The sequence below is a fragment of the Panulirus ornatus genome, chromosome 1, assembly GCF_036320965.1.
Source record: "Panulirus ornatus isolate Po-2019 chromosome 1, ASM3632096v1, whole genome shotgun sequence".
NCBI lineage: Eukaryota > Metazoa > Arthropoda > Malacostraca > Decapoda > Palinuridae > Panulirus > Panulirus ornatus.
The window spans coordinates 41,722,177-41,738,029 of record NC_092224.1 but is presented as its reverse complement, the minus strand read 5'-3'; the positions used below and the strand labels follow the sequence as shown (position 1 = coordinate 41,738,029).

General features: G+C 38.6%; 1 protein-coding gene across 1 annotated transcript in view; it reads right to left on the bottom strand.

The window, feature by feature from the left end:
• The window catches only part of Clbn (Nuclear export mediator factor NEMF homolog Clbn), a 908,728-nt gene extending 893,439 nt beyond the window's left edge, over positions 1-15,289 (bottom strand). The window contains exons 1-4 of the mRNA XM_071695085.1: positions 15,257-15,289; positions 14,965-15,118; positions 13,939-14,038; positions 11,974-12,036 (exon numbers count right to left, since the gene is read on the bottom strand). Coding sequence (XP_071551186.1) covers positions 11,974-12,036; positions 13,939-14,038; positions 14,965-15,118; positions 15,257-15,289 — 350 coding nt within the window. The remainder of the gene's footprint in view (positions 1-11,973; positions 12,037-13,938; positions 14,039-14,964; positions 15,119-15,256) is intronic.
• Positions 15,290-15,853: the final 564 nt, after the last annotated feature.

The window sequence follows — 15,853 nt, the reverse complement described above, 5'->3', positions numbered from 1 at the left end:
TCCCTATCCCAGGATATTATATATATATATATACATATATATATATGTGTGTGTGTGTGTGTGTGTCTATGGGTGGATGGGCCGATCTTTGTGTGTTTCCTGTTGCTACCTGTCTGATGTGAGAAATGGCAATCAAGTAAAATGAGAATATGTTTCATAAAGGTTTATTGCTTGCAGCACTTAGAGTTTTAGAGAAACCAGCACAAAATTCTGATATTTAGTTATGCGCTATGCCTTATGTTTATTATGATAAAGGATGGAGTAAGTTATTAAGAAAATGTGAAAGCAGGTGGGAGACTCTAGTAATGATATAAATTGACAGAATAAGATACAAGTTTCTGACTGTACCACTAATGTCATACAGAAAGCTAGAAATAGAAATGGGAATTTCATTTTAGGGGATTTTTCTAGGTTGAAATAACTGGGTCAGATTTGGAGATTGGGATCAGTGGGGTTTGAGGAGTAAGAAAGATGATTATTTCTAATCTAGATCCAAGAGGGAAAGCTAATTAGAAGATATGCTCATGCATGAGTCTCTTCCAGAGAATATTAAGGATTGTTTAATAGGTTGTATGAAAGAAGATAGTTGGTTTGCAACCAAACAACTATTGAAGATGAAACTTGTATTCCATTTATTGAAGATGATTTTTGTATTCCATGGGTTGAATGGATCAAGAATAGTGTAGTTGAAAGGAAAGATTAGGATTGTGAAATATGCATGGGTATGTGTATATGCACCTGTGAATATGAGGACTGTATGAGGTAAGGATGAAATGAAGCTTTTCTGGAGGAATTTTAATGACTGTATAAACAGTTTTGAGAATGAAAGAAATGTGGTCGTATTGTGTGATATGAATGTGAAAGTGGAATGTAATGGAATTGGTGAGATAGTTGGTAAATTGGGAATGCCTGGAGTAAATGAGAATGGAAGCTATCTTGTGGATATTTGTGCTGAGAGGGGGTGTATTCTTTGTGAAGACCTTTTTTCAGGATAAAATGATTCATAGATATGTATGGATGAGGGATAATAGAAGAGAAGAACAGATGGCTTTGATTAAATGTGTGGCAGTGGATGAAAGACTGAGAAAGGCTGTGCTGTTGTTGTTATTGGAGATTAAGCCTCCCTACAACTCAGGAGTGCGGGTCCTATGCTCCTATGCTCTAGGACTGACCATTGTGCAATTTTTGTGGGGATGAGGATCAGGTACAAGTGGAGATATGGTGTGAGGAAGAATGGAGAGGTAAAAGTGTTGGCAAGCAAGAAGATGAATCAGGAAAAATACAGGGAGGAGTATGAAATTAAGGCAACTGTAAGCTTAGATGGAAGCGCAATTAATATAGGAATGCAGTCGTGTGAATGAGGTGTTTAAAATGTTTAGGAAAATGCTAATAAAGGTTGTAGAATCAGTAGTTGATACAAGTTTGTGAGATACAGGAATGGATAGGGCAATGCATGGTGGACAGAAGAGATTAGAAATGCTGTGGAAGAGAAGAAAATGGCATATGGTAGATTGCTCAAGAAGAATTTACCAGTGGAAGTTCAGCAAAGAAGGAGGGAAGAATACAAAATATGTAAGTGGAATGTTAAGAAGCTGAGAGAGCAAAACAAAGGCAACCGTAAGCTTAGATGGAAGCGCAATGAATAGAGGAATGCAGTCGTGTGAATGAGGTGTTTAAAATGTTTAGAAAAATACTAATAAAGGTTGTAGATTCAGTAATTGGATACAAGTTAGTGTGATACAGGAATGGAAAGGGCAATGCATGGTGGACAGAAGAGATTAGAAATGCTGTGTAATAAAAGAAAATGGCATATGGTAGATTGCTCAATAAGAATTTACCAGTGGAAGTTCAGCAAAGGAGGAGGGAAGAATACAAAATATGTAAGTGGAATGTTAAGAAGCTGATAGAGCAAAACAAAGAAAAAGTAGATGATTTTGGAAGAAAGTTAAATGAAAAGTTTCTGGATAATAAGAAACTATACTGGAAGGAGGTGAAAACAGAAAGAGGTGGATGTAAGAGTGGAAGTGTTGATGTGAGAAGTAAGTAAGGAGAATTGCTGAATCAAAAGGAGGAAGTGAAAGGAAGATGGAAAGAGTATTTTGAAGAATGATGAATGTGGGAAAAGGGGAGGCAGCAGCTGTTACATGCATGGGTATGGAGGAGGGAAGGAAGAGGATACAAGTTCAGGGGCCTATAGCAAAGAGGTAGTTAAGAAGGGCTATAATGAGGCTGAAGGTAGGAAAGGCACCTGGAGTAGATGGGATTACGGCTGAAATGCTGAAGTATGGAGGAGAAAGTGTGATAGAGTGGATGAATCTTATATGTGATTTAGCATGGAAACAGAAGGTTGTGCCTAGGGAGTGGATGAAAACTATTATTGTTCCTTTATTCATAGGAAAATGTGCAAAGGATGTTTGTAGCAATTATAGGGGAATAAGTCTTAAGTATATCAGGAAAAGTGTATGCAAGAATATTAATTGACAGAGTGATGGAAGTGACGAGTGCAGAATGAATGAAGAGCAAGGGGGTTTTAGGAAAGGTAGGGGATGTGTGGATCAGATTTTTGTAGTACAGGTACACCATCGAATTTCCGGCAACTGATGGTTCGGCACCTCCTTTAGTCTGGACAAAATTACTTGAGGGAACTTGAAATTACCGCAGCCACCAGACTAGTTTACTGGGTGGCCACAGATGGCGTTATGTGTAGGGCGTGCTTATTTACATACTTTACACTACACTTGTTGGTGGTGATACTGCAATGCTGTGAGATTCTTAGCTAATTTTGCTTAAATTTAACCTTAGCTATGGCTTCTAAGACATATGGGAGTGTCAGTCATGGTGTCAAAGATAAAGTAGAACTGTTGAAAAAATGGACCATGGTGTTTCGGTGCGTAAGCTGTGTGTCATCTATAGTATTGGTTCATCAGCTGTTTATGATGTAAAGAAGCAAAGGGAGAAAATATTGAAATTCTATGCAGACAGCGATTCCAACAAGCAAATGACGATTAGAAAAGCTATGAAAGATGGTAAGAGTACTGAGCACGATCGAGTGATGATAGAGTGTTTTGACAGTGTCAATTGGAGTGGACTTGTCTGGTAGCATGACAATGGACCAGGCTAAGCTGTTCCATGAAGAACTTAAATTACAGCATGAACATGGCTATAGTGAAGGATGGCTTCAAAGATTCAAGAAGCATCATGGAATTTCCATGAATAATGTGTGCGGAGGAAAGCGATCTGCAAACCACAAAGGAGCTGCCAAGTATGTGGACGAATTTGTGAAACGCAAAGCTAACAAGTGCCTCAGTCCTGAGCAGGTGCATAATGTAGATGAAACTGCATTATTCTGGCAATGCACACCTAGGAAAACACTAACAACAGAAGATGAAGAAGACCCCACAGGATTCAAACAATCTAAGGACAGACTTACCATCTTAGGGTGCTCAAACATTTAATATTTGTTTGATTTAGATTTCTAGCAATCCATGGTATACTTTAGATACATGAGCAATGTATAATTAGTGGGTTAGAGGTGTGTTGATGAATTATTATTATGTGACCACGGTTGGTCTGGCAAAATGGTTAAGCCGGCAAGGCTTTGGAACCGATAGTGCTGGAAAATCAGTGGTGTACCTGTAAAGATGACCATAAAAAAGTATTTGGTCAAAGGTAAGAAGTTCTATGCAGCTTTTATGGGTCTGAAGAAAGCATATGACAGAGTCAAGTGGAATACTTTGTGGGATGTGGTAAGGTTATATGGTATTGGGGGAAAACTGATGGATGGTGTAAAAGCAAATACATGTGTAAGAGTGGATGGAGAGCTGAGTGAAAGTTTTGGGAACATGTAAGTGTGATGCATGGCTGTGTGTTGTCACCATGGCTCTTTGATATATATACATGGATGGAGCTGTAAGAGAGATGAAAGCAAAACTAGGGGAAAGGGGTGCAGAGATGGAGTGTGGCAGTGAGATATGGTAGCTAGTGGCAAGCCTGTTTGTGGATGATACTGTGTAGTTTGTGGAGAGTGAAGAGAAGTTGCAGAAGGTTGTGTGTTTTATGATGTGTGTAAATGGAGGAATTTGAAGGGAAATGCAACTAAAAGTAAAGTAATAGTGTTTTAAAGGAAACAGAGTGAAAGTATAGATTTTTTAAAACCATGTAGAGTGAAAAAAGAAAGTGTACTAAATTGTGCTGTGGATAGTGGGGGAAAAAGACTAGAAGTAGTGAGGGAATTTAAGTATCTGGGAGCTGGGTATCTGGGTAAGTGTGCTGATATGGAAGGAGAGATGAGGGAGAGAGCAGTACAGGGTAGAAGAGTCACTGGGTCCCTTAATAGAATAATGAAAGGTAGAGGTGTAAGTATGGAAGTGAAGAGAGGATTTGGGGACAGCATGGTCCACCCAACCCTGACCTATTCAGCCGAAACATGGACGTGGAATGAGACACAGAGATCAAGAATCCAGGCTGTGGAAATAAGCTGTTTGAGAAGAGCATGTGGTGTGACTAGATGGAATGATGAAAGAAATGAAAGGGTGTATGAGAGATGGTATGGCAAGGAATGCAATTGTGGAGTGGTAGAATGGGTGAAACGTAATACCTTGAGGTAGTTTGGGCATGTGGAAAGAATACAAGACTGGGAGTTTATAAGGGGAGTGTACGATAGTACAATTAAAGGGGTTGATGTGAGTAGAAGACCAGCTGTGACATGGGCAAATAGGGTGGATGAATACTGGAGGGAGAGAAACAGGAAGAATGTGTGGAATGGTGTATGCGTGAGAGGTACATAAGGACGGATAAGTCGAGACTCTTGCTGTGGCCAACCCTTGATAGGAGTTCCCGGAGAAACTAGGGTCAGGTATATAGATAGATGCTGTTAAAAAGAGGTAAATCGAGAGCTCCAGGAGCAGATGGCCTATCATATGATGCAATGAATTGCCGCATAAACATGGAAGGCAGGCCATTTTAGATCTGTTTGATTTGTCTATTGAAAAAGGAAGGTTGCTAATGAAGTGGAAAACTGCAGTTATTATACCTTGTCTGATATTTGGCCAATATCATTGACTTCTTACTTATGCAAGATGATAGAAATAGTATTTAACACAATAATGTTTGGGAATGAATATTTATTGTCAAATGATTTATATAGTTTCATGAGGGGTAATGGCACTTCTGATTGTATGATTAAAAGCTTAAGCAATGCTAATGTTTCTTGCAGGATGTGTGTAGACTCTTTAGGGAACCTTTCATAAGGCAAATAAACATGTCATATTAGAAGATCTGGTATATAAAGCTCTCAAGGGTTGATTGCTCAAGTGGATTGCTGACTACTTAACAGGAAAAATGAGATGGGTTTGGTTTTAGGGATATGAACCTGAGGAGATAGATATTGAGTTTGGCTCCCCTGTGGGAGGTGTGTTCAGTCCCATGATTTTTAATATACTGATGGATAGAATTGGAAAGCATAGCTTTTCATGTGATACCCAAGTTATCATTTATGCAGATGGTATACTTATTCAGTATAAGATGAATAGCTGATTAGCTAAGCTATTGCTGAGGAAACAGAGTTTGTGTTTGTACATGGGATTAATCATTAATGAAAGTAAGATGAAATATCAAACTAAATCCACTAATAGTAAAGAGTTTTTATTAAATGGCATGAAATGACAGTTATAAGGATTGATATGTATACAAATATGAGTAATGCTAATAATCGTGCAGTTTATGGTGAAAACATTTGTATGGCAAGATTGAAACCCCTGAGGATTTTAACAAATAGAGATAATGGTGTTGGTATTCCAGTACTAAGGACAGTTTATTTAAGTACAGTTAAGCTGATGGTAGACTGCTCAGTGCCAATTTTTCTTATATCCAGATGAAACATCAGATTCTTCTAAATAAAGCCATGCAAATAATATTAGGCTGTCCCAGAACTACCAGAACAGAAATTATGGTGATGGAAATAAATCTATAAAGTATCTTAAAGAGAATTGAGGAACTGACTGCTGTAACAACATTGAGGATAATTAGACTTAGGGAAACTTGAATTAGAATTAAGATAAATGATATTGTTAACTGTAACTCCTCCTCAGTTAAGAATAGTAATTATGATGTGATGAAGTATTGTACTCTACTGATAAATGAAGATCATTTCATACCTTGGGTTTGTGGAAGAAGAGATAAGTTGGTTTAAAGAAAAGTGAACTAAGCAGTTTGAAGATGTAACTAGCTGAAATAAATGAATACCCAAGGGCCAATGTTATTTATGTGTATTGTGATGGCTTTTTGAATGGGATAGGGGCTGGATGTGGTTATTTAATAAAGGAATGTTTTGGGCCTGAAGTTAACCTAGATGAAAAGCTGTTCAAAAAAGTTTATGTGACCAAAGCTCTAAAACTTTAGTGCTACTACTGAGCCGTATATAAAGAGTTGAAATTGTCTTGTGAGAAAAACAATGTTATGGAGTTGTGGAAAGTCAGAGTGCATTGTTGGCTTTCAGTTGCACCTCCGCTGTTGCCTTAGATAATGTCATCTTGTAAAAATTTAATTCATGAAATTGAAAAATTCAGATGCAGTGTGAGTATTTTGTGGGTGCCTTTTCACTGTGGCATTTACTTGAATGGAGTTTTTGATGACTTTGCAAAGCAAGTAATTGAAAAGAAATTAGTAGACATTGAGAGTATCACAAGCCTTTAAAAATTTATATAGGTAGTGAGGAATATAAGAGAAAGTTGGGATCTTGAAAAGACCAGAAGAATATTTGCTGATGACAGTAACCATATGGTTTACTATGTCAAAATATTAGAGAATGCTGGTACAACTTATGGAAGAAATTCTTTTAGAATTGATTCATTTATTATGCTTATGAGGTTAGGGTACAAGTACTATTGGGAATATCTTGAAGGCCATGATGGAATTCCTTTTAAATTGTGTAATGGGATTAAGTCCAATTCACTTTTACATTATGTTTTGGAATGTAATGAAAGTGAAGAGTCTAGAAATTAGGGTATTAGATATTTTTTGGGAAAAACCTGTTATTTGATCAATTAAAACATTGTTAAAAGAATTTTGATGAATTAAAAATTTTTGACTTTACATTCTAGTATCTCTGGTATTGTGCATATGTAATATTGTTAAGTTGATATTATTAATGTTTTATGGTATAATTTGCATTATATAATGTTTATTTTGATTTGGGGTAAATGATTTTGTTATATGTATTTGAAAGCGGGGGGCTGGAAATCCTCCCCTCTCGGTTTTTTTTAATTTTCCAAAAGAAGGAACAGAGAATTGGGCCAGGTGAGGGTATTCCCTCAAAGGCCCAGTCCTCTGTTCTTAACGCTACCTCGCTAATGTGGGAAATGGCGAATAGTTTGAAAGAAGAAAGAAAGATATGTATTTGAAAGTTTATGTTTGAGACATTGCTGGATGGATGTGCAAGCATGTCTGCATGTCCCCTTTGATGTATTACTTATATACAGATTGCACTTCTCTAATCCGGCACTTGGTGGTCCGGCTTATTTTGAATCTGCTGCCATTAGTTATTAGTTTGTAAATGTGCTACCAGGGCAGCTCTCTTAACAGTGCTAAGGTGCCAAAATCCGTTGACTATGCAGTCCTGTTAATTTCATATATTCAGCTATACTTTAGCCCTTTAGGATGTCATCTAAGAGACCAGGAGGTGCAGAAGATAGTGCTAGTGCTAATAAATGTAAGCATAAATCATTATCAGTGCTTGGAAAGGTGAAGTTACTGGAAGAAATTAGATAAAGGAACTTCCGTAAAGACTGTGTGAGAACTGTGAGATCAGATCATCAGCTGTGTATGACTTTGAGGTCAGTTTTTGTTTTCCGGCATTTTCTGTGGTCTGGCAATGGCCAGGACCCAAGTTTGCCAGATTAAAGAAGTACAACCTGTATCAGTAAATGTTTTGAATTTGAATTAGAGAACCACCACATATCATGAACAATGCGACATGTTCCTCAAGCCCATCACAATACATGCCCTAGTTTAGTCACAAGCGCAGGGCCAGACACAAGCAGGGAAGAACTATCAGAGGAGGAAGTGACACTGGTTTCCCTCTTCAGAATGGTGAACAGCTGAAAGCACTCCTCAAAGTTTAGAACAGAGCATATTAAACCCCCAAAACAACATACAGACAATCTATTTAAGGTCCTTGATTATGTCAACATACAGGTACTTGAATTAATAGAACAAGTAAAATTCCATTTGTAAGTGGCTTGCTAAATTAGTCAAATCTAGTTTTTGTGACTTTGATAGAAACACACACTGAAGACCTCATGAATAGTGAGGTCTGGATCCCACACTACAACCTTTATATATACGACAGGACTAGATTATGTGGAGTTGGACTGTATGTAGTAAATACTCTTATAACATTTGAACTCCAGAACTCCTCAAATGATGTAGCAGAAGTGCTCATTGTCAAAGCTGAAACCCAAATCTGCTAATTTCATGTATCTGTTGACAAGCAGATACAAAGCATCAAAAATTTACGAAATTAATAAGAAACGGAATCATATCTTGACTTCCTCAGATACTCAGTCCCAAACATCTTAGGAGGCTTCAACATACCACCTGTTGAATGGAAACAGGCAGAAGATAACATTGTAGCTGAAACTGCAGACAGTGGAAGCAGCTCTGATGAAATAAAAAAAAGAAAAAAGATTTCAGACTATGTGAAAAGTTCTACTTCAATCAACATATAAAAAATAACAAAAGCAACCAGGAGAAATAACTCTCTGGAATTAATCTTATGAGTAATGTGGACCCAAAAAAATGAGATTACCATCTCAATCACCCTATACTCTGATCACAACCCAGATGAAGTGAAAACAAGTTTCGATGCAAAACAGCCTAGACAGAACACAGGTAATCTGGATATGTATTCAGTAATTTGAATGTTAATAGTAAACAGATAAAGTGGGAGGGTGTAGTCAGTGAGATGTCTGCAACACATTGGGAACTCTGCTGAGTAGTAAGATAGAGGACGAATGTATTAATGACATGACCACTTTGATGCTCCAATCATGCACCAGACATATATGAGCGAGAAGAAAGCACAAAAGGTCTGGGGATGAATGGGAAAGATTAGCACTCTACAGGAGGCTGAAGAGAATTGGAGACTTTCTAAAGAAGCCACAAATCATCCAGTAAAAGAAAGGAAACCTATTAAATGAATTATTGGATGTAGATCAATGGTATTGCAGTTGAATTTATTAAGAAAGGGGGTGACTGTGTTGTTGATTGGTTAGAAAGGATATTCGTTACATGTATGGATCATGGTGAAGTGCCTGAGGATTGGCAGAATGCATGTATAGTGCCAGTGTATAAAGGTACAGGGGTTAAAGGTGAGTGTTCAAACTACAGAGGTATAAGTTTGTTAAGTATACCTGGTAAATTGTATGGGAGGGTATTGATTAAGAGGTTGAAGATATGTACAGAGCATCAGATTAGGGAGATGCAGTGTTGTTTCAGAATTGGTAGAGGTTGTGAGGATCAGATGTATGCTTTGAAGAATGTTTGTGAGAAATACTTAGAAAAACAAATGGATATTTTAGTGGCATTTATGAATCTAGAGAAGGTATAATATAGGATGGATAGAAATGCTTTGTGGAAGGTCTTAAGAGTGTATGATGTGGTAGGTAAGCTGCTAGAAGCAGTGAGAAGCTTTTATCAAGGGTGTAAGGCATGTGTATGAGTACGAAGAGAGGAAAGTGAGTGGTTTTAAGTGAAGGTCGGTCTGAGGCAGGGGTGTGTGATGTCTCTGGTTGTTTAATTTGTTTACGAATGGGGTGGTGAGGAAGGTAAATGCAAGAGTCTTGGAAATAAGGGCAGGTATGCAGTCTGTTGGGATGAGAGGGCCTGGGAAGTAAGTCAGTTATTGTTCACTTATGATTCAGCACTAGTGGCTGATTTGAGTGAGAAACTGCAGAAGTTAGTGACTGAGTTTGGAGGAGTGTGTAAAAGGAGAAAGTTGAGAGTAAATGTGAATAAAAGCAAGGTTATTATTATGTTTAGCAGGGTTGAAGGACAAATTAGTTGGGATTGTAAGTCTGAATGGAGAAAAATTGGAGGAAGTGAAGTGTATTAGATGCCTGGGAGTGGACTTGGCAGCAAATGGAACCATGGAAGTGAGCCACAGGTTGGGAGAGGGGCAAGGTTCTGGGAGCAATGAAGAATATGTGGAAAGAGAGAACGTTATTTAGGAGAGCAAAAATGGATGTTTGAAGGAATATTAGTTCCAAAAATGTTATGTTGTTACAAGGCATAGTCTATAGATAGGGTTGTGTGGAAGAGGGTGGATGTGTTGGAAATGATATGTTTGAGAACAATATGACGTGATGTGGTTTGACCAAGTAAGTAATGAAAGGGTAAGAGAGATGTATGGTAATAAAATGAGTATGGTTGAGAGAGCAGAAGAGGGTGTGTTGAAATCGTGTGGACATATGGAGGGAATGAGTGAAGGGAACATGGAGAAGTGTGAGACCAAATTGGAGGTGGAAGGATAAAATGAAAAAGATTTTGAGTGATTGGGGCCTGAAAATGCAGGAGGTTGAAAAGTGTGCACAGAATAGAGTGAATTCAAATGATGTGGTATACTGGGGTCAACGTGCCATCAATGGACTGAACCAGGGCATGTGAAATGTCTGGGGTAAACCATGGAAAGGTCTTTGATGCCTGGATGTGGATAGGGAGCTGTGGTTTCACTGCATACACATGACAGCTTGTGTCTGGATGTGAGTGGATGTAGCAGTTCTTCATCTGTTTCCTGGCACTACCTCACTGATGCAGGGGTGTGGCAATGTTGTTTCCTGTGTTGTGGGCTGACTCTGAGAATGGATGAAGGCGTACATGCATGAACATGTACATGTGTATATATGTATATGTATTTATGTATGTATATACGTACATGTATACATATGTGTATCTGAGTGGGTGTGTCTTTCTTCGTGTGTGTCCTGGCGTTATGTTGTTAATGCGAGAAACAGTGATCAAGTATGAAGATCACACCCCAAAAATGTCAGTGAATACAGAAAAAGGAAGAAGAGAAAAAAGCTCCTAATGAAATAAGAAATAACCCAAAATACTTGTACTCATATGCAAAATATTAATCTAAGACTGCAAACTTCATTGGCCTACTGAAAATAAAAGAAAGTATTTTTATGGTGACTGGATCGAGATAAGTGAGATTCTTAATGGGTAGTATGAATTAGTATTCAATGAGCCAAAAATCACATTAAAGATAAATGACCCACCAAACTTTTTCCTCAACAGTAATCTCCCAAGTCTGCATACAACACAAGATTTTGAGAGGGCCATCAAGAGCATGCCCATGCACTCAGTCGTTGGCCCGGACTCATGGAACTCAGTCTTTATAAAAAGAATGCAGAATACCTATAGCACAAGCACTAGATATCCTTCGAAGAAAATGTCTGGATTGTGGCATCATTCTCGAGAGTCTGAAACTGACTCACATCTCCCTACCCCATAAAGGTGAAAGCAAAACATTTTCAAAAGATGGCACTATCATCACATCCTAATAAGATCTTCAGAAGAGTCCTAAAATGAAGACTTACTAAATGTATGGAACTGAACAATGTACAAAACCAAGGACAACATGGTTTCAGGGCAGGAAGATCTTGCCTGTCTTGGTGCTTGACCACTATGATAGGATTGTTGAAGCTCTGGTAAACAAAGTAAACACTAATGTGATTTACATGGAGTTTTCAAAAGCATATGACAAGTATGACCATGGTGTCATAGCACATAAAATGCAAAAGATGAGAATACTGGAAAAATTAGGATTGATGTACTCCTTTTTAGATAGCATTACTACGTGTAGTTGTAAACCATACCATCTCCAGTGCCTCTATGGTAAAAAGCTCATTCCCCCAAGGAACTGTACTTTTACCCTTCCTGTTCCTCATTCTTATGTATGACATTGATGCAAACACAAGCCACAGTTTCATATCTTTTGCAGATGTCACAAGAACAAGTCTGAAAATCATATCAGCGCTGAAAGACCACAGAGACATTAAGTTTTTAACTATCTGGACAACCATAAACAATGTGCTTTTCACTGGAGATAAGCTTCAACTCCTTTGGTGTAGAGAAATTGAAGAAATATAAAACAATACAGAAAAATGAACAAATGCAGGCATTTTCTTAAAGCAGTTGAATAATGTGAAAGACCTTAGAGTAATAATGTCTTAACTTAAACTGGAGAGGATATGTGAGGAAAGATTAATGAAGAGGATATATGTGTCAGAGGTGGAGGGAGCAGGAAGAAGCAGGGGACCAAATTGGAGGTGGAAGGACAGAATGAAAAAGATTTTGGGTGATCAGGGCTTGAACATGCAGGAGGGTGGAAGATGTGCAGGGGATGGATTTAGTTGGAGCAATGTGGTATACCAGGGTTGATGCGCTGTCAATGGATTGAACCAGGGCATGTGAAGTGTCTGGGGTGGACCATGGAAGAGTCTGTGGGGCCTAGATGTGGATAGGGAGATGTAGTTTCGGTGCATTGTACATGACAGCTAGAGACTGAGTGTGGACGAATGTGGCCTTTTTGTCTGTGTTCCTGGCACTACCTCGCTGAAGCAGGGGATAGTGATGCTGTTTTCCTGTGGGGTGGGGTAGCAGCAGGAATGGATGAAGGCAAGCAAGTTTTTTTTTTCTTTTTTTTTTTGCTTTGTCGCTGTCTCCCGCGTTTGCGAGGTAGCGCAAGGAAACAGACGAAAGAAATGGCCCAACCCACCCCCATACACATGTATATACATACGTCCACACACGCAAATATACACACCTACACAGCTTTCCATGGTTTACCCCAGACGCTTCACATGCCTTGATTCAATCCACTGACAGCACGTCAACCCCGGTATACCACATCGCTCCAATTCACTCTATTCCTTGCCCTCCTTTCACCCTCCTGCATGTTCAGGCCCCGATTACACAAAATCTTTTTCACTCCATCTTTCCACCAATTTGGTCTCCCTCTTCTCCTCGTTCCCTCCACCTCCGACACATATATTCTCTTGGTCAATCTTTCCTCACTCATTCTCTCCATGTGCCCGAACCATTTCAAAACACCCTCTTCTGCTCTCTCAACCATGCTCTTTTTATTTCCACACATCTCTCTTACCCTTACGTTACTTACTCGATCAAAGCAAGTATGAATATGTAAATGTGTGTGTATGTATTGTCTGAGTATATGCATGTATATGTATGTATATGTTGATATGTATATGTATGTATATGTGCGTATGTGGGCATCTATGTATATATATGTGTATATTAGTGGATGGCCCATTCTTCATCTGTTTCCTGGTGCTACCTCGCTGATGCGGGAAACAGCAATTATGTATAATATAATAAAAAACTTAAACTTCAGCGAAACAAAACATCATTTGCTACAAGGAGAAGGAAGGCAGGCTGGATCCTGTCGACCTTTAAGACAAGGGAAGAAAAGCCTGTGATGACAGTCAAAGCATTAACATTTTCACAAATTGAAAACTATTGTATTCTAACATCGCTGTACGAGGTTGGCAAAATTGCTAAATTAGAAAGTTCACAAAGATTGCTCATATTAATGTGGTAAAGAACTATGTTGCAGGGAATGGCTGAAATCTCTGTGGCTATATTCTGTGGAGCACAGAAAGGAGAGTATATTATCTTCTGTACCTGGTAAATCCTATATGGTATGGTTCAGAAATAATATAACAATAGACAACAGGCATGGAGGACTTTGCAAAATACTACCTTTGAAATCCAAAGGTGTGATAGGCACAAAAAGAGAGAACACCTTATACATTTGGGGCCCAGGACTTCTCAAATCCTAGCCTTCTATCATAAGAAACAGCATTGGATGCACAATAAAGTTTAAGAGTGCACTGGACTAGTACCTATAAAGTGTACCAGACCAGCCAGGCTTTGGAAGCTATGTAGGCCTGCAGGTTGTGGCTTCCATCAGCTTGGTCAACCAACAACCCAACCTGAAACTCTGGCCCAGCCTGGGCTGTGAGGGTACAAGACTGCCAAAGAATTCATCACATATCCCTGAATATGTCAGATCATATACCAGCCTTCTGTTTTGTCCACCTTCTACCCTACCAAGGATAAGCACCTTACCCTTTACTAATTTGCATAGGATGTAGTGTTTATATGTTTAGTGAATTACTTTTAAAGTATTTTGTACTGTACTGTTAAGAAAGTATTACATGTGACATGTTACCATTTTATGTCTGGTGACTGATAGTCTCTACCTCCTACTGTTGACTAGAACATGGATAGGTTGTATTTCTTCATCATATTGGAGGTTTTTAGTGTATAGGCCCTTTATAGGGGAATACATGGATTTAGGGACCAGAATGATGACATCCCAGAATGACATCATTTATTTAAGGCCCAGTGTTGTACCAGTTAGAACTGAATGCTAGTCAATCTAGCATCTAATTGTTTATGTCTGACCATTTGATTTTGACTGGCATTTAGATAGAAATGAAGCTCCCATAGTTCAGTCCTTTGGGAAGGGAATTTTTGTCTCTCTTGTTCCCCTCTTTTCTTTTTTCTTTCTCTTAGTGAGAAACATTAAAAACCTATTGTAGACAAAGATCACCTCCCAGGTCACAGTGAATCAATTGGAATCAATTATCCCCCCCCTCCCAGTGCTGGTAGGGAACAACCATTCATCTAGCAGGGCCAAGGTTTCATGTGAGGGAAAGAAAGTATTTAGATAGAGGATCTTGCATTTCTAGAGTACCTTTGTTTGGATATATTTACCTCACCTAGGTTTCTTATGTCAAAGTCTATGGGTTTTGGAAGGTAGCTACCATCTTGGCCATTCTGAGGAACCTCTCCTTGGAGGAGTTTAAGGATACAGGTCTTTGGCGTTCCTCTTTCATATCCATTAACGGTATCTTTCATAAGATGTTAAGGATTGACCTTGTTTGATACTGGGGTTACCACCTTTGGGACAGGTAGACCCTATTGTGCCACATTTTGACTTAAGGGAATATTTTTCTTTCTTTTGGAGTTTTCTTTTTGTAACCATCATCTTCCACATTGTTATGCTCTCAAAACTAATGAGATGATCCTTCTGTGGAGAAAAATGTTAAGTTGTGAATTACTGCATGAAGAAGTGTTCTTCTCTGAGTGGATATCACAAATATTTTTTTTCTGGGATTTTTTCTGCCTTAGTTTCCCTTCTCTTTCAAAAACCTTTCTCTGAACTAACAGTAACATTTGGGTCCTGAGAACTGTTGGGCATGTCAGTTGCAATGACCAAGGGATGGTGATATCATCATTGAGCAGAGGCTGCTATTTGGTTTGTGAGCAGACCTGGGCTTGGTTAATAGGATGATATTACCAAATATATTGTTTGCAAGGGATGATTGACATTTGCCTCACCAGAATGCAGGAATTTAAGAGGTTCCTAACTCCTGGGATCCTGGAGATTTTTTCAAGGCTCACAGAACACTGCACCAGAAAGAAACAAATTTTCATACTTCAAAACATATTTTGCCTTTTGTCATCTATGGAATGAATCTTCTGAACATTAGAGGGAGCACTTTCCCACAGCAGGGTCAAAACGCCATTGTATTTTATGATATTTCCACCTGCATATTATCTTCTTTGGCTATCATGATGTATATGAGATCAGCTTATGATCATCCATGGAGCCAGCAACTTTCTCAGGTCTATGATGTCATTCATATGAAGCTGCAAGTGGTTATAGTCAGCAAACAACCCTTCAAAGAGTACTTAACTTTTGTATACCTTACTTTGTTTTGGAGGACTTCTGCCCATACAGTTTGGTCCAGGAACAAGCTTT